The sequence below is a fragment of the Drosophila grimshawi genome, unplaced genomic scaffold (genome assembly GCF_018153295.1).
Source record: "Drosophila grimshawi isolate 15287-2541.00 unplaced genomic scaffold, ASM1815329v1 contig_848, whole genome shotgun sequence".
NCBI lineage: Eukaryota > Metazoa > Arthropoda > Insecta > Diptera > Drosophilidae > Drosophila > Drosophila grimshawi.
The window spans coordinates 1,734,287-1,758,286 of record NW_025063692.1 but is presented as its reverse complement, the minus strand read 5'-3'; the positions used below and the strand labels follow the sequence as shown (position 1 = coordinate 1,758,286).

General features: G+C 43.9%; 4 protein-coding genes across 9 annotated transcripts; 2 read left to right on the top strand and 2 right to left on the bottom strand.

Annotated features, from left to right (window-relative positions):
• The first annotated feature begins 380 nt into the window (after positions 1 to 380).
• Positions 381 to 1,527, top strand: LOC6569443 (COA8 family protein CG14806, mitochondrial). The gene is made up of 3 exons (XM_001995574.3): positions 381 to 541; positions 601 to 879; positions 1,088 to 1,527. Exons 1-3 carry the CDS (start codon positions 497 to 499, stop codon positions 1,307 to 1,309), a joined length of 546 nt encoding a protein of 181 aa, XP_001995610.1. The 5' UTR covers positions 381 to 496; the 3' UTR covers positions 1,310 to 1,527.
• Positions 1,528 to 2,256: 729 nt separating this feature from the next.
• Positions 2,257 to 10,652, bottom strand: LOC6569291 (histone-lysine N-methyltransferase trr). Its single transcript, XM_043215970.1, has 9 exons — positions 9,935 to 10,652; positions 7,026 to 9,868; positions 6,696 to 6,911; positions 4,341 to 6,641; positions 3,766 to 4,245; positions 3,094 to 3,689; positions 2,900 to 3,029; positions 2,644 to 2,826; positions 2,257 to 2,579 (listed from the first exon to the last, which is right to left on the bottom strand). Exons 1-9 carry the CDS (start codon positions 10,530 to 10,532, stop codon positions 2,487 to 2,489), a joined length of 7,440 nt encoding a protein of 2,479 aa, XP_043071905.1. The 5' UTR covers positions 10,533 to 10,652; the 3' UTR covers positions 2,257 to 2,486.
• A 460-nt stretch (positions 10,653 to 11,112) lies between these two features.
• LOC6569290 (39S ribosomal protein L16, mitochondrial) lies at positions 11,113 to 12,390 on the top strand. 2 transcript variants are annotated; one of them, XM_032741287.1, is made up of 3 exons: positions 11,113 to 11,360; positions 11,433 to 11,495; positions 11,709 to 12,390. In XM_032741287.1, the coding sequence occupies exons 1-3, from the start codon at positions 11,312 to 11,314 to the stop codon at positions 12,323 to 12,325; spliced, it is 729 nt and encodes a 242-aa protein (XP_032597178.1). In that variant the 5' UTR covers positions 11,113 to 11,311; the 3' UTR covers positions 12,326 to 12,390. The 2 variants fall into 2 exon arrangements, with proteins under 2 accessions (XP_032597178.1, XP_001995608.1); XM_001995572.3 differs by having other exon boundaries at positions 11,240 to 11,360; positions 11,430 to 11,495.
• A 159-nt stretch (positions 12,391 to 12,549) lies between these two features.
• Positions 12,550 to 23,957, bottom strand: LOC6569289 (armadillo segment polarity protein). Of its 5 annotated transcripts, none has more exons than XM_032741283.1 (7): positions 23,320 to 23,454; positions 21,550 to 21,609; positions 17,502 to 19,141; positions 16,554 to 16,754; positions 16,203 to 16,475; positions 14,891 to 14,987; positions 12,550 to 13,048 (listed from the first exon to the last, which is right to left on the bottom strand). In XM_032741283.1, the coding sequence occupies exons 2-7, from the start codon at positions 21,578 to 21,580 to the stop codon at positions 12,780 to 12,782; spliced, it is 2,511 nt and encodes an 836-aa protein (XP_032597174.1). In that variant the 5' UTR covers positions 21,581 to 21,609; positions 23,320 to 23,454; the 3' UTR covers positions 12,550 to 12,779. The 5 variants fall into 5 exon arrangements, with proteins under 5 accessions (XP_032597174.1, XP_032597175.1, XP_032597177.1 ...); XM_032741284.2 differs by lacking the exon at positions 23,320 to 23,454 and adding an exon at positions 23,825 to 23,957 and having other exon boundaries at positions 12,551 to 13,048; XM_001995571.3 differs by lacking the exon at positions 23,320 to 23,454 and adding an exon at positions 22,289 to 22,492 and having other exon boundaries at positions 12,555 to 13,048.
• Between the last annotated feature and the right edge of the window lie 43 nt (positions 23,958 to 24,000).

Here is a 24,000-nt window from a genome sequence, read left to right as displayed (position 1 = left end):
AAATAGTTTCTTAATATGTGCATCTTGGATATAGTTATAGCTGTTTATATTGTAAGTTAAGTTCGTTATGGGTATTGTTGGCAGCGGCAGCAAAGAACTTTTAATTGATTATAAATTATTTACATGCTTGAATTTGGAGCCCTGCGTGGCTTAATATAAATAGCTTATTGTTAGTCGTATTTACAAATCCACATGTTAAGTGCAATGCATGGAGTAAGTTTAGCAATTGGAGGAGGAGTAGAGTGTAATTGAAATTGGGATTACATTTTTGAATTACTTAAGCGAGAGCCGAACTCATGTTTGGCGGCAAACAAAGTGTGCTTCTTCTTCCTACTCACGACGTCAGGCGCAACCCAAACAACAATCGAGCTATCGTAACGTAATCATATTTCCGATAACTATCGTAACGTAATTATAATATTTCCGATAACTAGTCGCGAGTCGCAGCACAAGTTACCTACATAATTACGTACAAGATAGAAAATAACAACTAGATATGAATAAAAGTTCAACACCACGGATATTTGCAAGTATATTTAACGTGAGTAATTTGAACCGAAATACTTGTGTGCTCCTTTAACGTTTAGTATCGTAATTTAGGCATCGTCACGGCGCTATGCAACAGAGCCGACAACGCAAACACAGCCACGGCCAAAGAAGAATCCTCCGGTGTACGTTGGTCTTACACAACCGCCAAATCCACAGTCGGTGAACAGCGATTATATTGGCCCACCGGATCCGAAATCTAATCTACGGCCTTATATATGGCACTACGATGAAAATGAAACAGAAATGGCCAAGAAATTACGTCTATTGCGAATTGAGGTTGAAAAGTGGAATATGGAGTTCTGGACAAAGCACAACAAACGCTTCTATGAGGTTTGTGTTGTATTTGTTAATTTCGTTGTCCACCGGTGACCATTTAACCCACGAAATGTAGTTTTAGCACTTGGTGGGCTCAGCGTCTCTATTCCCCTTGCTATCTTGCTCATTATCTCTCTCTCCCTCTCAATGGTACTTTCTCCGTTTGTTTTGTGTTTCTGTGAAATCTAAAAAAGAAATTTGGTTTGTTTTGTTCGATTTGCAGGAGAAAGACGATTTCGTACGTCTACACAAATTAAATGGGAATGACGAAATAAGCGCCGATCAAATGAGTGTTTTTTATAAAACATTTTTGGATAAAAATCGACGCATACATTTGATGTACAACATCTCATGGTATTTGAAAAACTTTGATATGCTAACCTTAGCATTTGCAGTGCAGGTGCAAAAATTACTAAATCGCCGACGAAAAAAGGAGACGCGATGACTACCTATAAATCCACTTACATATAGGTCCAGGCCGTTATATAGATAGAAGTACATCAGTTGTTAACTATAAACATATACACATATTTGTATATATATATATGACAATTTGGTGTATGTACATTATGTTGAAAATCGTTGGAATTTATGGATAAGTTAAATTGATTTACAAAAAAAAGCAAAGTATATATATTATAAATAAACGAAAAATCATATGTATAAAACATATTGTTTTATGGTGTAATGTGTTGACATTTACTTAAAATTTAGAGATACATTTGATTATTTATTTGTATGTATGTTAAAAAAATCGAAAAGAAATTAAGTAAAAATACATTCAATTTGGATGTACATCAAATAAATTACTACGCCACTTGGGAAGAGATTGTTTCTTTTTTTTATATATATATTCTTCCTATACAGTCTCGTAATAGATAAAAAAAAAACTATATTCAAAAATAATAAACAGAAGGCACACCCACATCTGAGCTGCTCCTGAAGAGCAGCGCCAAGGCTTTGGGTAGAAAAATGTACATATATATATATATATATATATAGGATCGTAATACATACGACTCATAAGGTAAGTAACATAAAATACATACTTAAAACTTTTATCTATAGATAATTTATGCGTGAAGTTTTCCATTTTGTTGTTCTTGCTGTTTTTCTGTTTATCTGTTTTTCTTTTCTTTTGTTTTTCTTCAAATTTATACTAAAAAACACGTTTGGCTTATGAGCAATAGGATACAAATTAGCTACAATATGCACGGGGGCGCATTCTTACAATTTATAAACTTTCCAATATATATATATATATATATATACATAAACATACATAGATACGCATTTACATAGAACGTATGCATAGATATGTATATAAATATATATATATATATTTAAAAAAATAATAAATATATGTACATATATATATATATATATATACTGCTTACTAAATATACTATTTTGATGATGTGGTTTACAATGTGTTGATAACAACATTATTATTATAATTATTATTATTATTATTTTGTGTTCACTGGGGGGCGGCGATTCCGCGTACACCTGAACTCTGCTGGTATTGGGGGTTTGATCGGTTTTGGTTTCGGTACTCGTGGCCGTATTGGTACAAGTGCTAGTTCTAATGCGGGTGATCGTGCTGCTGGAGTAACCGGATCCTAGTTCATCCATTTTCGACAATTCGGCGCCCCACAGGCACAGGGGATCTTATGGGATTCATCCTCGATATCGAACTTGTAGTCATATGACAGCTAACAAAATAAACGTTAGCATTCGCATAATACAATGGACAAATTCAATTGATATGATAGATACCTCTTCGCCACGATAGATCTTACGCTTGGCAAATATGATTATGCGCACATCGCGATCAACCTCAACGATCTCAGTGACACAGTTCGGATTGCAGGAGTGATTAATGTAGCGAGCCAGGCCGCCGCTTAGAGTTGCATCGACAACGCGATCCTCATCCAGGCGGAACATATAAATACCACGATTCTGCAGTTGGAAAAGACAATTAGGTTATACGTGCATAGATGCATTGCTGATGGATTGGTTGATATTCGCTCACCTTGGATTCGTATTGCTTTTCACGTATCTCGGACACCTCCGTGCGGATTACCTCGCCAATATACTCAATTATCATCGTATGCTTCTCAATGTCGCGGGCCGCATACAAGCCCAGCCCCTGAATTTTGGATCTGATCGAGAGGAATATGTTATATATCTATATACTGATAGAGTAGATAGAGTAGCTTCGCTTACCGCGCCAGGTAGACGTTGTTGCGCCACTCCTGCTTCATCTTTTTGTACTGCGAACTCTTGGAGTGGACAAACTGTTTGCTATACGGGCAGGCAACTTCGCCGGCAATTGCCGCAGAATTTGCCATGCGTTGTGTGGTGCAACTGCCGGCGGTGCGTTGGGTGTGTGGCTTGCGCCAGACGAGCAGCTGTCGTTGCTTGGGCTCCGTGCGCGCAGCACCCGATGGATTGATGGCCAGCGGGAATTCCAGCAGCGGATTGCGTCCATATTTAAATCGATAGTCGGTCAGTGTCTCGATGCCAGGCAAACTTTCCAGAATGCGCACAATCGCCGGCTCCGTCAACCCGAACAGATCCTCGCCGCTAATGTGTTGCGGAAAGAGCTGCAGCAACTTATGCACCTGTCGCAGACGCTGGATCGGCTGCAGTATCTGCTGCCAGACTCCCGATGGTGTGCTGTCGCGGTACTCGCGATCCGGCTCCTTGTCGTGGCCCTCGTGCACCTGAATGCGGAACTCCGGCCGACAGCCAACCTCGGCAATGCTGCACACATAGCGACATCGTCGATTCGGCCGTCGAGTGCACCAATAATAGCGGCTCTAAATAATAATGCAGTTGTTAGTTGCTGGAGGAAGTTGGGTGTTCTTTATCCAATTTATCCAATTTGCTACTTACCACCTTGTAGCCAATGGGGTAAATGTAATGGGACGTATGGAACGCCTCCAGTTGATGTGGCAACAGTTGGCCCACATTGAGAAACGTCATGTTGCCGACGCGCAGCAGATTGGTCAGCTCCGAATAGTGCATGACGGTGGCCACCTGTCGATTCTCGTCCCGGTCCCGGTCGACAAACACCCGACGATGCACAACGAACGAGCTGAGCTCGTTATCCGCTGCACTTGCCAAGCTGCTCGACGCATGCGTGCTGCAATGCACCGATTTGTCCTTGTAGAAGACGCACTCCTCTTTAATGGCGCAGGGCAGATGATAGAGACTGTTGCAGCGCGACTTAAAGCACTTGATTGTCGCGCCCAATTGGTGGCAGGCAACGCACGCCTGATTCAGTCCAGCCTGCAGAGCCGTCGGGAAGTTCATCAGTGCACCCGAAACCGTCTCGAAGACATCGTTCGACCATAACGCACAATTCAGATGGACCTGGTTTGGTGAATCGTTAACAAAGTTATCAAAGTGCAAATAAACAATTCAGTCGAACAGTTGCCACAATTATAAATTGTGCTTGAGTCACTTACCCATTTGTCGACATCAAAGTTGAGGAGACGTGAGGGACCATCGGCCTGGCCATCGCCACGCTGATTGCAGAAGACGCACTGGCGCGTATCCTCGTGTGCACCCAGAGCGTCTCTTTCCCACACCGTATTATTTGATGTCGCCGCATCCGTTTCGGGCCGATGGGCGCTGCGATCAGTGCTCGTCGCAAAGCAATCGGCGCTGTAACACTTGATGATGCACTTGCGCTTCACTGGCAGCGTTGCTGTTGCTGTCGCTGTCAAATCCTGTGAAGGCTGTTGCTGCTGCTGCTGCTGCTGCAAGTGTTGTGGTGGCTGCTGCTGCTCCATATCAACGTCTTCTTCCGCTTTATCAATGGGAATGACGTGCTGGGATGCGGTCGCGGTTGCAGTTGAAGTTGCAGTTGCAGTTGCAGTTGATGATGTTGCCGTCATGTCCCTGTCGATTGTCAGCGATTCGTCATCGATTGGTTCGTCGTTGCCGCGATATTTGTACTGCGTGAAGCAGCTGCGATTGCAAAAATAGACAAAGGCCGATGGCGGGGATTGGCGCGGCAGTAGAGCACGCAGGCGGGCAAGCATTGGCGATGGCTGCTCCTCGGGCACATTCTGGTGCGGCACACGCAGACCAAAGGCGGCAATGGCGCTGCCACAGCAACGGCACAACTTCCGCTGACCGGTGAGTATTTTCCGCAGATTGCCCTGACTAGTTGGAGTTGCTGCCGCTGCCGCCGCTGCTCCCCGTCCACGCCGATGTCCCTGTCCCTGACCGGACTCATCGCCCAGCTCCGAATCGGACTCCGTTTCCGTTTCGCCTGGCTGCTTGTCCGTCTTGTCCGCCGCTGTGTTGTTCGCTTCAATTAACTTGCAGGTTAAAGCGGGCGTCAAATGCAACAGATTCGCCAAATCTCGCAGCACGCCGGCAATATTATCGGTTGCCGATGGATGCAGCGAGAGTATCACATTTTGGTTCTTCTGCTGATAGTTGTTGTTGTTGTTATTATTATTATTATTGTTGTTGTTATTGCTGCTGTTGTTGCTGCTCACGATACCGGTGCTGGTGCTGCTGCTGCCTATTGCAATAGTTGCCGTGTTGGTCGCTGCTGCTGTTGCTGCTGGCGCTGTTACTGTTAGACCCAGGTCAAGCTGCTGCACCTTGCGCAACTCCTCGGCACAGCTGCGCATCAGTTGAGAGACAGGTGGTCGCATTGTGCTCGCCTCCATGGACAGGGCAATGGGTGACATGCGTCCGGGCGCACAGCGTTGATTGATATTCGTATTGAGCAGCACCAGACCCGGATAACGGCTATGACGCGCCCACGCAACGGCACCATCCAAGCGCATATTTGACGACTGCTGCTGGTGGTGCTGCTGCTGCTGCAATTGCTCCACCAGCTCGGTGGTCTCTAGATTGCAATCGCGAACAGCGCTTATCAAGCGGAGCAGACGCTCGCGCGGATTGCGTTGGATGTGTGATGAGAATTCCTGATCGTAAAAGTCGTTCTGTATGGTTGACATGGCGGCGCCACTCGAACTGCTGCTGCTGCTGCTGCTGCCACTCGCATTGGCTGAGGTGCTGTTGCAGCTGCTTGGTTCACTGCTGCCGCCAAAGCGTTCGCTGTCGTACAGCGATTTAATGCTGGGATGACGCACATTGCCAAAGCGGCCCAGAAGCTGATCACAGTCGATGTCGCCGCCGCTGCCGCTGCCGCCGCCGCTGCCACTGCCATCGGCATTGTTGTCGTCGAGCTGTCGCTGTAGCTGCAGTGCACGCGATATTGCCTTCAATTTGCCACCGCCGGCACCGTTGCCAAAACCGGCACCGCCACCAATCAGAAAATTGCGATTGAGCAGCGGCTCCAGCACTTGTAGTGGCTGCATTTGTCGTATGTGCGTCATCAGCTTGTCGGTAAATGCATCGTGATCCTCCTCCACTTTGGAGAACTTGCGCACCCGCTTCTTCAGCATGGGCGATCCCATGCTTCCCGCACCGCTGCCACCGGCACCCAAGTGTCCGCCAGCTACCATCTGGCCGCCCAGCTGCGAATTGGTAGTCACGTTGGCCAATTGGACTACGGCGCCAGCGGGCAATGTGCCAGGCATATCCTTCAAGCTATTTGCCGCAGCAGCCGCAGCGGCGGAAGCAGCAGCAGCAGCAGCCGCAGCACCAGCAGCACTGTTCGCATTGCTGCGTCGCGGCTTTTGTGTCTCTCGCTTGCGTCGCTTCCGTTGCTCCACAGCTTTCGGCTCGGGCAATGTTGCCTGCGCTGTTGCTGGCATTGATTGTTGTTGCTGCTGCTGCTGATGATGCAGTTGTTGTTGTAGCTGCTGTTGTATATGTTGTTGCTGTTGTTGTTGCTGCTGCTGTTGTTGTTGTTGTTGTTGCTGCTGTTGCTGTTGTTGTTGTTGGTGCTGTTGTTGGTGTTGTTGCTGATGCTGTTGTTGGTGCTGTTGTTGATGCTGTTGTTGATGCTGTAGCTGCTGTATTTGCTGCTGCTGTAGCTGTTGTTGCTGCAATTGCATTTGCATCTGGTGTTGTTGTGGCTGCTGCTGCTGTTGTTGTTGCTGCTGCTGCTGTTGTTGCTGTTGCTGCTGTTGTTGTTGCTGCTGTTGTTGTTGTTGCTGTAAGTGTTGTTGTTGCTGGTGCTGCTGCAAGTGTTGGTGTTGCTGCTGTTGCAAGTGTTGTTGTTGCTGCTGCTGTAGCTGCAACTTTTCGTAAATTGTTGGGGGCGCTGCGATGCGTGTTTTGATCAACTCATGCTCCTTATTATTGCTATTGACCAAAATTTCCGTTTTCAGCTCCAACGCAGGCTTCTCCTCGATATGTTGCTGTTGCTGCTGTTGTTGTTGTTGTTGCTGTTGCATTGGCAGCTTGCGCTTCAGCGTTTCGCAAATCATGAGACTACCACTTGTGTGCCCGTCCTGCATTTTCCAGTTGTCGCCATGCGTCGCCGCTGACGGCGTCGTCATCGTTGGCGCTGACTTTTCCGGCTCGTCATCAAGCGGCTCCAGTTTGGCCAACTTGCTGAGCTCCTTGCTGGGCTTGGTCGTTATGGAAATGGTCACGTTTGATACATTGCCGGTGCTCAGCTCGTAGGGTGGCGGCGGCGGCAGCTGTTGCTGCTGCTCCGTTTTCAGGCTTGACTCGACTAGCAATGTGGGCGGCAGCTTATTGACAACGGTGGGCAGGACGACGGTGGACTGGGCAGCCGTCACTGGTGTTGATATGAACGATGTCTCCTTGGACACAATTTGCACCGACTGCTTCAGCTGTGGTGCTGCTGCTGCTGGTGCGGGAGCAGCAGCAACGGCAACAGTTGCTGCTGCTGCTGCTGCTACGGTTGTTGGCGGTGCAACAGCAACCGTTGCAGCCATTACAGCTGCAGTTGTAGTCGCTGCCGCTGTTGTTGTGGCAATCGTTGTTGTCACTATCGCTGCCTTCGTCTCTGGTTGCAATTCCAACAGCTTTTGTGGCTCATTTGTTGGCGTTGGTGTGTTTGAGCTGCTGGACGGCGCTTGACTAATTGCCACCATGGTGGCTGTTGTTGTTGTAATGGTATTACAGCTGCCGCTGCCACTGCCGCCGCTGCTGGTGCTGCTGTTGTTGCTGCTACTCACAGCCGTCGGTACTGGTGGTATAACTGGCCTAGCCAGCTGGGCCTCCAGCGAGCTAACCAATCCCATGCTCGGCGCACGCACATTGATCACTTTGCGGGCGGACAGCGGCGCCGACGTAATTGAAATCTGTTGCAGATTGTGACTGTTGTTGCTGTTGGCGTTGCTGCTGATGCTGTTTTGCAGCAATTGCTTGAGCAGCGCATTGTTGGAGTCATCCACACGACTGGGCGTCACCAAGCGTTTCTCTTGCGCCTTCGAGCTCAGCAACTCGTGGTCCGGCTGCTCAGCATTCACATCCTTGCTGCTGCTCTCGGGCGGCGGCGGTGGTGGTGGCAACTGTGTTGTTTGCTTCACCAGCAGCAACTTTGGCTTGGTGTCGGATTCACTGGCATCGGACTTATCAGCTGAGCTGAGCTTGACCGTCTGTGGTTTCAACTGCAGCTTGGTCACCGTCTCAGTTTCCAGCGCATTGAATTGCTGTAGCGTGGCTGGCGTTGTCAGCAATTTGGCTTTCTGTTGACCCATCGGTGCCTTGGACACCACCAGCGAGATGTTCTTTTGTAGCGATATAATGGGTCGCGTGAATATTTGGGCGCCACCAGCTGTTGTTGCCTTGTTGTCGTCATTTGCAGCAGTTCCGGTTGCCTGTTGCTGCTGCTGCTGCTTGAATATATTGATGTTGGATGCACAGTGCAGCTGATTTTTGTCGAGTGGCTTGATAACAACGCTGTTTATCTTGCCAAACTCGCTGCTGGCATCGCTGCCATCCAGCGATTTGCTTTTGTTTAACAATATCTTTTGTATGTTCTCGCTGTAGGTAATCGTTTTCGGATGCTGCTGCTGCTGCTGCTGTTGTTCACTTTGTTCGCCACCATCAAGTTGTTTTTCTAGCATTGTAAATGTCTGGCTTGAATTAGTTGGTGTTATTGTAACAATGCTGCCGGTGCTGGGTTGCTGCTGCTGCTGTTGATGATGCTGCTGCTGTTGTTGTTGTTGCTGCTGTTGCTGCTGTTGTAGCTGTAGCTGTTGCTGCTGGAACTGCAGCGACATCTTTTTGCTAACCACTTTGGCGGTGACAATTTTTGCATTTGCAGGTTTAATTTGCACATTGGCAATTGATAAAATTGTTGTTGGATTCTTGCGAGTGCCTTTTAACAGCTTGGTGAGGTTCAGGTGCTGCTGCTGCTGTTGTTGCTGTTGATGCTGCTGCTGTTGTAGTGCTGTTGTCAGCGTTGCTGATGTTGCTGTTGTTGTCAATTGCTGTTTGCTTTCGACTATTGTCGCACCACCAGCTGTGGTTGCCCCACTAACGCTCATTAGCTGGCCACTTTGCAGGATTTGTGGCTTTAGCAGCGGTACAGATATCGTCTTATTGCCAATGGACACCTTGGCCGTTGTCTGTGTGACTTCGGCCAATTTCTTGGCATTCACCATTAGGTGTTGACCCTTGAATTTTGCATTTAAATTGACGCGATTCAGGAGAGTTGTGGTTGCTGTTGCTGTCGCTGTCGTTGCTCCTGCAGAGCTGAACAAGCTATAGCTGCCAGGGTGTGTTGCTGACTTCACAATGCTGGTTGTTGTTGTGTTGCTCACAACAATGTTGTTGTTGCTGCTGCTATTGTTGTTGTTGCTGCTGCTGCTGATTGTACTGCTGCTATTGATGTTATTTGTGACCTGTGTCGTCTCGTGTGTGGCTGGGTTTAGCTCAGCCGTTGTTGTTGCTGGCAGTAGCACATATTCCAGTTCATCAATCGAAACTGTTTTGCCCAGCAGCTGCTGTTGCTCGCTGCTGCTGTTGTTGTTGTTTTGATGCGGCTGATCGGCGCTGGGCTCGATCGATATGATGGAGGCTGTCGAGGAGCTTGACGAGGCCGAAGAGCCGGCAGCATCTTTTTTGGTAAAGCTGGCAAAATCTGCAAAAATCAAGTATATTGAATATATATTGAATGTCAATTGTACAAATCATTAAAGCCACTTACTTTGCTTTGGATTGTTACTGTTGGTGTTGGTGGTGTTAGTGTTGGGGGTGCTGGCGGTACCGGACGACTCCTCGGACTTAATGGCGCTCATTTCGCAGACAATGATTTGATCGTCGCGTGCTTCCCAGCAGACGTCAGCAGCAGCAGCGACAGCAGCAGCAGCAGACCCAGCAGGTTCTGTCTTGGCGTTCGCCTGACTGACAAATTGGGGTTCGTCTGTTGTTGTTGTTGTTGATTTAACGCTGATTGTGGATGTTGTCGACGCTGCTGCTGCTGCTGCTGTTCCTGTTGTTGGTGGTGGTAGTTGTGCTGCTGATGCTGGTGATGCTACTGTTGCTGCTGCTGCTGCTGATATTGTTGTTGTAGATGTAGCTACACGTTGTTTGGCGGGTAAACTGGTTGTGGGCGTGCATATAACAATGTCGCGTTTTAGTTTCTTGCGATTGGCATCATCGGTGTCATCAACGCTGCTGCGCTTCTGTATGGTTATTGTGTTAAAACTGAGCGCCGCCGTTGCAGATGTTACACGTTCGGGTTTTGCTTTTTCGGCGGCAGCAGCCGCAGCAGCAAGCGATGTTGTCACTTTCGATATATTCATAACAACAAACTATGCGGCCAACACACACATTTAAGCGCTAGCACAATTCTAGCTTAATGCACTACGATTCCGAGTTCGGTTTGTTTGTATCTACATATAGAGAATGTTTCAAAATATACACTGCTTAGACAAAAAAAATGATTTTCGTGTACGCGCAGGGTATCCTAAACTTTAGCCAGTGATAATATATGAAGAAAAATACCACACTTCAGCAGCGTTGCATTTTTCGATAACATTATGTACACACACCCACACTGAAAATACTGTGTATCCACTATAGAGCTGGCCGAATATATTTAATATTCAACCTGTACCTGAGCATGGTCAATAATTAATACGAATCATATGTGTAGCATTAAATAATGTTCGTTATTTTTAGCATTAATAAACAAAATTGCAATTCGATTAAGAACTTTTCGTAATTTCCAGTTGAATATTAAAATAGGCGCATGTCGACAAATCGTGAATGTGAGAACGCAATGTCTGGTATGGTAGCTCTGCGTCGAAACCAGTGCTGCAATACGAAAGCACAAATGCCCCTGTACATACAATAATTTATTAAATATTATGTAAATGTGCCAATGTACGCAGAACTGAGCGATAATTATGGAATATAGCATATAATAGATATGTGCATTTAAGATTATCATGTTATTATTACAATTAATTATCACAGCTTAAAATCGAGAGTTTGCCAGTCTGGCAACGCTGCGCTGATGCAACCAGCGGCAGGCAAGAATTCGTGAATTGACTCTTATAAAATAATAAAAGAAAACAACATGTGGTGCTTGAAAACGGTCACACAAGTACTTAAAAACAGCATTGCGTGTAAGTGATTCATTTTTGTTCGACAGGACATATTCAACTTATCCGAGATCATTCAATATTTATTTATAGCAGCAAATGTGAACTACAATTGTATAGCCGGCCTCAAATATTTCCCACCGCCAATCAAATATGAAAGTAAGCATAAGTAAATATTCTCGTACCCTGTACCCAATTAAAATGACCAAATTCATATGCTGATGAATCGAATCAGTGAATTCGATCTACCGATTTTCACAATAAATACAATACAATATTCATTTTTGGAACTGGGTACAGGGTAACTCATAGTCGACCACTCCCGATTATATCACTCACAATGATTATGTTTGTTGATAATGATGTTTGTAGATATTGAGAAAGTGGAACGACCCAAGCTGCGAATTATGGAGCGGATGCCGCAACATCCGCCCAATTTGCGGCCTCCCAAAATGCAGAAGCGTCTACGCTATATGCGCGGTCCGGAGCTGGTCCACAATCAGCTGCTCCACAAACAGTATGCGATAGTTGCGACTGGAGGCGGTCGTTTGCGCTGGGGCCACTACGAGATGATGCGTCTGACGATTGGCAGGAAGATGAATGTAAACACAATGTTCGCCACATGGCGAGTACCAGCACCCTGGCAGCCGATAACCAAAAAGGGACAGGGCCAGCGCATGGGCGGCGGCAAGGGGGCCATCGATCATTATGTGACACCGATTAAGGCGGGTCGTGTCATCGTTGAGATCGCTGGCAGATGCGAGTTCATCGAGTGCCGCGGCTTCCTCCAGCAGGTGGCCAATCAGCTGCCCTTCCAGGCCACTGTTGTCTCCCAGCAAATGCTGGACGAGCAACGGGCGACAGAGGAGCGCCAGGCACGCCAAAACGAGAATCCCTTCACTTTCAAATATGTTGTACAAAACAATTTAAATGGTTGCCATCGATGGCTGTCGCCAGTGGACCACAAGTGGTTCGGCAAGCATTTATAGAATAGGTTATATCAGCTAGTTAAATGTTTAATAAATTGAACAGCATGTCAATTGTTTTGTTTGAATTGCACACTTGTTTCAATGCAAAGAACTTATTTGTGAAATCCTTTTTTAGATTGGCATAGTCGTGACGAGGAGACGTCTTCAATTTGCTTACGAGCATTATTTATTATTATTATTAGAAACCACCCACCCGCATATAGTATATTTCAGAGAATGATTAAGTTGGAAAACGTTTTTAATTTATGATTCTATTGCAAACATTCGTTTAATTTCCATTTTTGTGTATATGGGTAATATGTAAGACTTCGCACTTTATATATGTTTTGTTCTGCTTTATGTTTTTTGTTTGTTTTGTTTAATATAATGTATGTGTTGTATTTTAATTGCACGACATTGGAATCAACGTTATCGCTCTTGTTATCGTTATCGTCGTCGTTATCGTCATCTCTGCTTAACAATCAGTATCGTACCAGGCAGCCAAGTTATTGTTGTCATTGGGTGGCGTCGGCATGGCATCCAAATCAAAGTTAAGAGCGGCCGCATCAATCTCGCCGACATCCATGTCCATGGAGTAGGGCGATGTGGGTGCCCCACCCGGTGGTGCAGCGCCACTGCCGCCAGCACCACCGCCCACTGTATTGCCAGCAGCGCCAGCACCACCACCTACTGGACTGCTGATCTCGAGACCCTGCATTGAATCTATTGGTAGAGTATCATATCCTGTAGAATGAGAAGTCAAAAGTAAGCAACAATTATTCGCATGCTCGCCACAACATTTTTTGGGGCAACAATGTTATGTACGATATTATTAAAGGATAATTATATATGTATAAAAGATATTCAATATTAATTGGCTAGAAAAAACAGAGCACTCAGCCGCTCTCAGATGACTTATAAACATAGATACATACATATATAAGCGACGCTTCTTTCAGACATTTCTATTACATGCATTCTATTATATATTTTTACTACATATGATATATATGCACCATATGCACTTCAATTCTACAATTCTCTTCAAAGAAAACGTGCAAAATTACGGCTTATTTAACCTAAACATAACGCACAACGATAATCAATAACTTGAGAAGGTAATAATAGCTTTAGGCTTACTTATAAGGGAAACAATATTCTGTAATCAGACGTAAATTAAATAAGAAAAATAACAAAAAAAAAAAAAAAAACATTTTTAAGGGCGCCTTTAACTGCACAAGGAATTTGTGTGTGGGTGGCGTGTTGTGATTGTGCGTGTATGTGTGTGGACGTGTGTGTGTATGTGTGTGTGCGTGCGTGTGTGCCGATATGTATTTTAAGTATTGATAGTGTACAGAGTTTATGCTAACAGCACTCTGTAGATTTCGACGACTGCAACTCGTTAACTTTTATATTTAACATTCACTGCTTTCCCTTCCAGAATATGTATGCATGTAATACAAATGTGTGTGCGCGTGTGTGCAGGTTTAGCACTCACCTAAGCTCAAAATGCAGTTCTTGCGCTCTCTCTTTCGCTGGAGCACGTAGAAATGCATGTGTGTGTGTGTATATGTGTAAGTAGTCGCTCAAAGCTCTCTTGTGCAACATAAAGTTTAACATATTTCGACAGAAATTCGAACTGTAATCTAAATGTTTGGCGTTACAACTGTAAAGAGTCAGCCATGAAAACATTGGTAAAAATGATTCTTTTCCATTTTCGAGATGGCACTGAATATGAAGTTAAAATAAAGGGCGGGAGCTGGGGGCGGGGGGATTGTAACCAACTGAACACACGCAAAAAGAAATGAAGTAAAGTTATACTCGGTTTCTTTCCAGTTCTTTCACAATTTACATGCAGAGCGGGGCGGGGGTCAGAGGGTAGTGCTGATTGGAGCTAGAGATATTTTGGGTAGCGCTGGGTGAGTTGATTTGAGTTGAGTGGGTGGTCAGGAAACAGAAATACATATGGATGATATGGATTGATTATATATGTGCCTACTTATGCATATACGAGACTTAAGATAAATTCACACGATATTATTTCTGTATATGGAATTGTTCTAATTTTCCGTGCGAACATAATGTTTTTGTTAATAGACTTGAAGGAATATTGTTTGCTTATGTAGAAATGGAATAATAAGACACTTATGTATGTTAATGTTTATCGATTAATAAAAACACTTATATGTTAATCGATTCGTAAGACACTTATATATGTAATCGATTAATGAGACACCGATAGAAACGTAATGGTTAGTGATATCGGTGGGGAGTTCCTTGGGGTCAATCAACTACAAAGGCGTCAGGTGGGGGAGGGGGCAGGCGGTTGGGGTGGTCGGTGTCGGATTAAAAGGCAAACCCATTTTATGCCATCTTCTTGTTTTACGGCTTGGCTTGAACAAACAACGATTATGCATCTATTCATTCATACTTAAAATATATGCAATGAAACGAGTGGGGTCAGGTCAGAGCGGGGCGGGGCGTGGCGTGGCGGGTCGGTTTGGATTACTTGTAAGATTAGTGTTGATTGTGTGTTGATCTCCTCATTAGCCGTAGTAGTAGGTAGATGGAAGCAAGCATACATACCTTGCTGATGGAATGCGCGACCTCCGTGCGAACTGTGCACACTGGGCGGACCTTGTCCGTAAAGGCCCTCATATGCTTCATCGGTTCCAAGCATATCCTGTGATCGTGATGATCGTGATTGTGATCGTGATTTGTGTTCGTGTTTGTGTAGTCAATTCGAATGTGAGTTTGTATAATGTGCATGTGTGTATGTTTGTGTGTGTGTGTGATCGAAAGTAGGTCGATTGTTGTTGTGTTTGTGATTTTTTTTTAACACATATATATATATTGAATTTTTTTTGGATGGATCAGAAATGAAATGTTGTTAGGAAAGAGAAGAGACACACAGACACAGAACACGAGTTTTTGTGTTGCGTCATTTGTTGTTTAGAGAAAGGATGCGCAAAAAGTAGTCATGATTGATGGTTGATTGTTGTTTTTGTGTGATGGTTGTTCATATTATATGTGTGCGTAATGCAAGTGAATTCGGTCGGTGTGTATGTGTATGTGTGTGTGTGTGTGTGAGTGTGTGTATGTGATATATTTGGTTTGTTCGATTTTTGGTTTTTCACACAAAGAAAACATAATGAAAGAAAAAAGAAACGAAATAAATCAAAATACAAATTAATTACAAAATCAAAAATAATGACAACGTTAATTAGTAAAGTTGAGAATTATATATATAGGTGTATGAACGCAACATTTAAAAATAAATAAGTTTAAATATAAAGATAAATATACATATATATATACACACAGATATGCACATATATGTATATGGCGGCAAATTAATGGGGTAACAATTCGTTTAATTACTTTCATGTGGTGGACGACTAACGCTAATTGAGAGTGTTTTGGATTAATATATATATATTTTTTGTCTTTCGAATATTGTGACTAATTCCAGAAGATCATCTATCTATCAGTGGCCAATGCTTGCAAACTCCACTTAAGTCTAACATTAAAAATAATCGTTTATCGATATACAAAATAAGGAATAATTTCAAAAATGGAATATGTAGATAATTTTCAAATACAATATATACATAATTGATATGCTTACAAATAAATAGTTATATATATATATATATATATATTATATTATATATATATATATATTATATTATATATATATATATATTATATTATATATATATATTTATTTATGTACATATCTGAAACGCTACAAATTGCTTATGTACAAATTCAAGAACTATAAAAATTTGATTTTATCATATATACATCCGAATCAAAACTAGGTCGTAGTTAAATTAATCGACACTCATGTTTATGGGGAGAGTGAGGATCAAATCAAAATGGCAATATTACGCACCTGTAAGTCTGGACCCATGCCCAGGTCGGCGTTGGTCCAGATGTTGTTCTCCTCGCGCAACAGCGAATTGGTCAACTCAATGGACAGTCGCTTCTTATAGTCCTGGGGCTTGTCCTCGCTCATGCGGAACAGCACGGCTGCTGCATAGGTGGCCACGCCCTCGTTGCGCGAATGCAGTAGATCAGTGAGCGGCCCAGTGGCGCCCTCCTGCTCAATAATCTCGGCGCCCTCCTTATCCGCGGCCAGCTCGCAAAGCACGCCAGCAGCGACACGCTGCAGGCAATATACAAATATATATATATATTGTAAATCTGCAAATCTCAATACGAGTCCATGACTCGACTCGCTCACCTGAATGTTTTCGATTTCGTTGAAAAGCAAACGCACAAAGATCGGTATAACCGATTGCTGGCGTATGAGAGCCCGATTATGCGACTCACGCGCAAGGATATGCAAGGCGCCGACAGTCCCCTCAACAATCTCCTCCATGCGCACACCGTCGGCATACGCAGACGGCTGCTGCGACCCTGTGGTGGCAATCGAAGAACGTTGCTGTGAACAACGTAAGATTCATATTTGTTAGATACGCCGTTCATTTGTTTAAATTGCTTGTATATTTGCGTTTGGTATAACATAACTAAATAAATAAACTAAGACTGTAACATAACATCTGCAACTTAACATGCAACTATGTACTTAACATATAATATCGATCGATATCATTGGTGTGACCACCAGCTTGATGGAGAAGAGATCAATCGTTGTAAATATAGTACTGAGCAGGCGTAATATAATTGAATTTTGACTGCTACAAATGTTAGTTGAGTGAATTGCAATTACATTTGCACACCATGTTAAGTGCATCAGTTAAACTCTCGCTCTCTGCAAAAGGGCGCTCGCTGATCTGCTATTTTGAGGTACCAGCAGTCTTAACAGCTGTAAAGTTTCGTCTGTCTGACAGCACTTGGCGGCGAGCGTTTAAATCATTGAGAATGATATTTTGTAATGAAACACATTCTGCAGTCTTTAAGGTGCAATTGTCAAACAAAAATCGTTCGTCTCGACCAAAATGCACAGCAGCTGCTTGCTTATTAACATGTACTTCGAAAGTGAGATGCAAAATCGGCTTGTTATCGCCTCATGTTATTACACCATCCCAGTGTTAACAGCGCTCTCTCTCTCTCTCTCTCTCTAACACTGCATGTTTACCAGTTACTAATTCAGTCGCTACTTATAATAATAAATGACAGCGCAATGTTTGACATTATTAAATGAAATGAATAGGTTTTTGTGACTTACGCGTTCTGTGTCCTGGAATGCACGCATCAGGAGCCGCACCAGATGGTGGATTGCGCCGTGTTCGCGCAACGGTGCATGATTGGCCGGACAGAGGGCCAGATTGCGGATGAGCCCGATGACGGCCTTGATGAGGGGCCAACGGGATGGTGGATGCAACAGCTTAACAATCACGGACAAGCCATAATTGAGACGCACTGCATTCTGGGCGAGCTCCGAGTCGACGTGACGCGAGGTCAGATGGCGAAGGGCGCAAACGGCCGGCTCGGTGATCTCCTCACGGTCACCGGCATTGATGATGGTGCGAACGAGTGCATCGACGCCGCCCACTTGGCAAACAGTCGCCTTGTTGCGCTGATTGTTACATGTCAAATTCGAGAGAATGCCAGCGGCACAGGTGACCACATTGACATCCGTGGAGCCCAGCACTTGGACGAGCGATTGGAGCAGCGCCTCGAGGCCCTCCACCTTGGTGGCTGCATCCGATAGATTGCGCAACGTCCACAAACAGTTCTGGACGAGACGGGGCGACATGTTGCCCAAATGCATGGCCAATGCCTGCATGCCGCCGGCATCAACAATTGCCGGCTTATTGCTGGAGCACACAGAGAGGACCTTCAGCACACGTGATGTGGTCCACAATAGCTTCTCGTAGTCGTAGGAGCGCATGATGCGCACCAGTTCATTGGGCCCGCCGGAGGCGAGTATAATCAATTTGCTCTCCTGATTCCCATATGCCAGTATCTGCAGGCAGTCGGTGACAATGGCCAAAAACTTGACATTGTTCCGCTGCAGCAGGGTGACCATCTTCTGCAATCCGCCAGCGAGACGAACGGCCATTTTGGAACCATCCTGATGGAGCAGCAAGTTATGGAGCGTGGTGATCGCATAGAAGAGCACACTCTCAACCGGTGACGAGAGCAGCTTCACAAGAGCTGGTATGCCGCCGCTCTTGAAGATGGCCAACAGGCCCTGGCGATGATGCGACAAATTGTGCAGGGTGCCCACAGCAGCCTTGGTGCTCTCCAGATCATTGCTGTTGGAGATGGCGCGTACAAGGGCGGCCACCATCTGGGGGCTGTTCATGATGGCATGGCGCGATGCCTCCTTCTTGGATAGCTGGTGGACCATCATGGCTGCCTGGGAGACGACCACCTGATCCTCGTCATTGAGCAGCTTGATCAGCTCGGGTATGGCGCGTGTGGCCAACTCGGCGTCATCCTGATAATTTATCAAATTGACAACGGCATGCTTCAGCATCTGTGATGGCTCCGAGAGGCGCTGCACAGCGGTCGGCTGCTGTGGATCAAACTGTGTCGATGGTATCTCGATGCCCTCCTCGAGTGTCTCGGGGAACATGGCGGCACGGACGCGTTGCGATCGCGTCTGGCTTAGCTGCTGATTCATATCGTCCACCTGATCCTGTGTGAAATTCTGTGGAAATCCAGTGTCCAAATCAAACATCAGCGGATCACCCTCCATCTCCTCATCCTCCTTGCCAGAGAGCGATGGCACCTGGGTGACGGCGCCCGAGTGTATACCGGAGTCACCCAAATACGAGTTTTGCTGCCACATCAGTGTCTGCTCCTTGGCCGACACCATTGGCGGCAAATCCGGGGGATTATATTGGTTGTTATGGGACACTGCAAAAGCAACAATCAAAATATTCATTGTAATTGCACAGAAAAACTAGAAACAAAACGAAACGAAACGGAAGGATGCACTGCACCCACTCCAATCTAATGCCATCTTATAGTTGAACAAAAATTGCTAAATCAATGAGTTCAACCAGTTTTTGAATACATTTTGCATTCATTCTTGGCCACCCACTCATCCATCCATCATATATCGTCGCGTGGGGCTCGCATTTGCAGCCATCACATGGTTGGTTGGCAGCTCATTTTACTTATAGATGGACGCTTAAGTACTTATCTAAATACATTTTAGTGGATTTGTGTAGGGGAAACGAAGGACTAAGGAGAGCGTACTTCATTTGTGCATTGAAGCCTGCCTACAACTCCTAATGGATTAAAGAAGAAGCAGGCAAAGTGGCCCAAACTCCACGACTGGCTTCTTCTCGCTTCTTCTCACTTCCTGACGTGTTTGAAATGCGACACGACAACGACAACAACAACTACAACAATCATGAACAAGAAACGACAGCAAAAATAGGAACGTGACAAATTGAGCGCTGCAGGATATTATTTTTTTGCGCATATTGTAAAAGCAACGCCCCCTTCAAATGAAAGAAACATGTCGCTTGCAACACACATATATACGCGACTAAATATATATACATATATATATATATATACAAATGAGTGTGTGTGTGAGGAGACGGAATCATCAGTGTCGTTTGTGTCTCAACGAGCAATCAAAGCCAAAAAATGCAAACTGAGCTGAACTGCTGCCAGGACGAACAGAAGAACGCCGCCCTCCTGGCTCGTGCCTCGTGATGCCTGCCAGCCTGTGTTGTCCATTCTTTTTCAGCCGACAAATTGGCTTGTTTTAAACATTCTTAAAGCACTCACATCTTTTTTAATTGTAGCACCACAAATATCTGGTATGAGCGAGCGTAAAATATGAATTCTTCCAGCAATTCAGGGATTTTAAAAGAGTCTTTTAAATAAATTAGCTTGTGAGCGAGACATTAATAATAGGATAGTCGTAGCAGTAGTCAAATACCAATATTATACTAATAAAAAACGATAAGAAAAAAACAACGAACAAAACTCAGGCCATTTTTTGTCCTTTTTTTCGCTCCCCACTAGCATCTTTGTGCTTTTTACTTTACGCCAAAGGATGGCAACGCTGCAGCCTGGAGGAGGGTTGCCAGCTGTGTGTGTGGGTGGGTGGGTGGTGGGTGAGTCGATGTCGTCGCCCAATGCGTTTGGGCGTTTTGTTTGCCACTTTGCCTTAATTATGCCTGCTCAGCGATTCGCTTTGTTTTTGCATTTGCATTTGCCGTTGAATTTGAATGAGAACTGCTTATGCGCTGGGATGTAGAGATGTAAGGCCGACGAGAAGTCATTGAAAGTCTTATTCATGTTTTATCATGTTTTTCCCCTGATCGATTAAAACGCACTTTGTGCCCTTATTCTCTAATTCTCAAGTGGGAGCAAAAGCAAAAGCCCGCTGTTGCTGCTGCTGCGGCGCTCTAATTACAATTTTTAACAAAAATCACAGAAAGGAGACTTGAACGTGTGCCGGCAGTTGAATTATTGGAATAGAACGAGTGCGAGTACGTATGCGTGCGAGTGAGACAGTGTGCAAGAGAGCAAGGGAAGAAGAGAGGAACACTGCCAGCCAGCCAGACGCCCCCATCCAATCAAACGTATTGCAAATGAAGTGGCAACAGTGGACAAACAAAAGCAACAACACCAACACCAACTTACAATGCGCAATTTTCAAAGGCAGCATAAAATAATGTTGAAAGCGGAGAAAGAAAAAAAAGAAAAGAAAAAGAACGAAATGAACAAGTTGCTAACGGGGATGGCGGCCGCACTCATGTGAATGAGATAGGAGATGGAAGATGGATAGATGCACTACAGCTAACAGAAAGTAAATAAAGAAGCAAAAGCAAAAAAGAACATAACCAACAACAATGGCGGCCGATAGATTCATGTTACTGTTGTTATTGTAGATGCTTTGAAAACAGCCACACAATTTATAATCGATTACAGCAACTGCGCCTATGCTCTGCAAAATAATCGTTTGTCAATGGGCATCGAAGCGTATATGAGCCACATTGCAGCAGCTGTACAACAACAATAACAACAACACTGATTGAATGGAGCCCCGCCCCGCCTCGTTCCACTCCCCCTGCCCTAACGCAAAGAGCTTCACTTAAATATGTATGTATGTTTGTGTGTGTAAATAACAGTTTGTTGACCAGTGTGTACCTCAGCATTGCATTCAATTCAATGCGAGCTTTTGCATACACTCCCATAAACTCTGCTTACAGGCAAAGATTGAAATGCAATTCGCAGAGAAGACCAAATCTGGATTGATTTTTGTTTATTTTGCTGCTGCTTTTAAAGTTTAGACTTACTTGTACGGTTCTGGGCTGGCATGTAACTCATCTTGGTGGCTTCGGCGATTTACACCACACCTGAAAATATAAAGAAAAGATAGTAAGGTATTATACGATTTCGTTGATTTACATTTAAGACTTATGTTGTTTGTTGTGTTCGTCTCAGTTTCTCAGTCTAAATATGATATGAAAATCTCTGATCCAACCGGCTTTCTACCTGCATGAGCATTAAAATAAACAATATATATGCAAACATATATACACAACATATGTACAAACAACCATATTTAACCTTTTTTTCCGTTTAGCGCAACACTTTCATTCACAGTTATAAAAAAAAAACATCGCGCACACAAATACAAGTATATGCATGTGTACATTTGTGTGTATGCATGTACATTAACATTGACACACTACCTAGTTAAAGATTCAACGTGAGAGCGCTGCTGACTCAAATTTCAACAGAAGAAGCTAAACATAAGATGAGACAAAACTCCCTCACAAGTCGTGCTCGTGATCCGTGCTCCGAGATACGAGCAGGTAAACACGAGTTTGCATGCAGCAATCGTTACTCACTCATATTGTATGAACTATACATATATGCACACACACACACACATATGCAAATATATGTATACACATACAAACATGTATTTCCGGTGCAAACAAAATATGTTAAGGTGCACAACACTGAAGAGATTGTTGTTTGCAGCATGTAGGGCAACAACAACAACAGTTACTGTGATTTGATAATTACCTGCAAGGCGAAGAGCAAAGCTCTCACAAATCTCAAACTAACGAGAAAAAACTATATTTCGTTTTTTTTTCTTTTTAATATAGTTGAACAGCAAAAAAAAAAAATGTTTGTTCTGCTCACTATTATGGTTTTTTTTATTTTGGTTGTAGCAAGCCTTGGATTCTTGGCACACGCAGCCAAAAACACGAACGACCAGCACCGAACGGAAACAGACAAGTGACTGGAAAACAGTGAGAACGACGCCGTAGCGGCCGCGTTGCAAGTATATACATATAAACATGCTGCAGCCAGAGTGAGCGAGAAGGAACGAGAAATGGAGAGAATTTATGTACATGCACACGCATACACACAAACATACATACATGCACATGTACATAAGAGGAAACTCCAATGCAGCTGGACAGTGTTGCCATATGCTGCGATTTCAAATGCTAATAAAGTAAACATTTTTAATTTGTACACAGAAATGAGTTGTGCCTTGACACAATAATTCATGTCAATAACAAATATTTCAAAACAAAAGTATATTTCATTGTAACATACTTTCTACAGCATACTTTGCTCACATACATTCAATGTACACACAAATATGTTTAATGCTGCGCAGAAAGCTGGCAGCTCCATTTTGCACCCATACATATATACACACACACATGTACACATATACATGTAAACGTACATAAGTATGGAGTTTTCTTTATTCTAAGGTGAATACATAAATGAATACAGCATTGATTTAAAACTTGATCAGCACTTGCATTGTTGGCGTTGTTTATGTTTATAACAATAAAAATCAACATGCACGGATACATACATATACAACTGACAGTGTTTGTAGCTAGCTGTTTGTGTGGAACTGGCTGCCACACCCCCGCCGCTGGTTACTTCTATCCCCTGCCCATTGCCAGCTTTCCTACGTTTCTTTTTTCACTAGTTTTTTAGCTTGTGGCGAGCGTCTTAATTTTTCATCACACATCAAATGATGGAAATTATTTGCTCGAAAGAAGAATTACTTAACTCCATAAACTTACCGCGTCAATAACAATTTTATCTGCTAAAAAGCAGGTTTTATTTATTTTCACGCACTTAAATACACAGAATTTTACAAAAAATTTTCCAGCGAAAACAAGTATGTGTGTATATGGACGAAGACCTGCAATAACTTCGACGATACTATCGCTCGATTGGTTTTATTATCACGATACGATATACTCAGTATCGATTACTGCTGCACGTACTCGATACAAATACTAAAGCGATTCATTTTTTAAACTAAATTTTGAAACGTTTACTTTTATTGGGGATAATTTAATAGTTTAATTGATCATTTCATATTTAATTGCCATAACTACTTATGTCTGTATTCGACAAGCACACAAACGCACTATATGCAATAACCATTAAATTATCGTAATGTGAATACTTTGTATGTATGTATGTATGTTATATACCCATCCATCGGTCAACTTGTTTGCAACTTAATAAGTATTGAGAAACACCCAAGTTAATATGTTATTTTGTGAAATGGCTGCTTACCGTGTCAATAACACTTTGGTCTGCTGAAAAGCAGAGTTTATACATAAATTTGCATACACTAATCAATGAGAGTTTATCAACAATTTCACTGTAGTAAAAACTTCACTCGTTTGTATTGGAGATGGCCTGAATAAAACTATCGATATCGTGCATATTGTGAAAAATTACACAGTGTC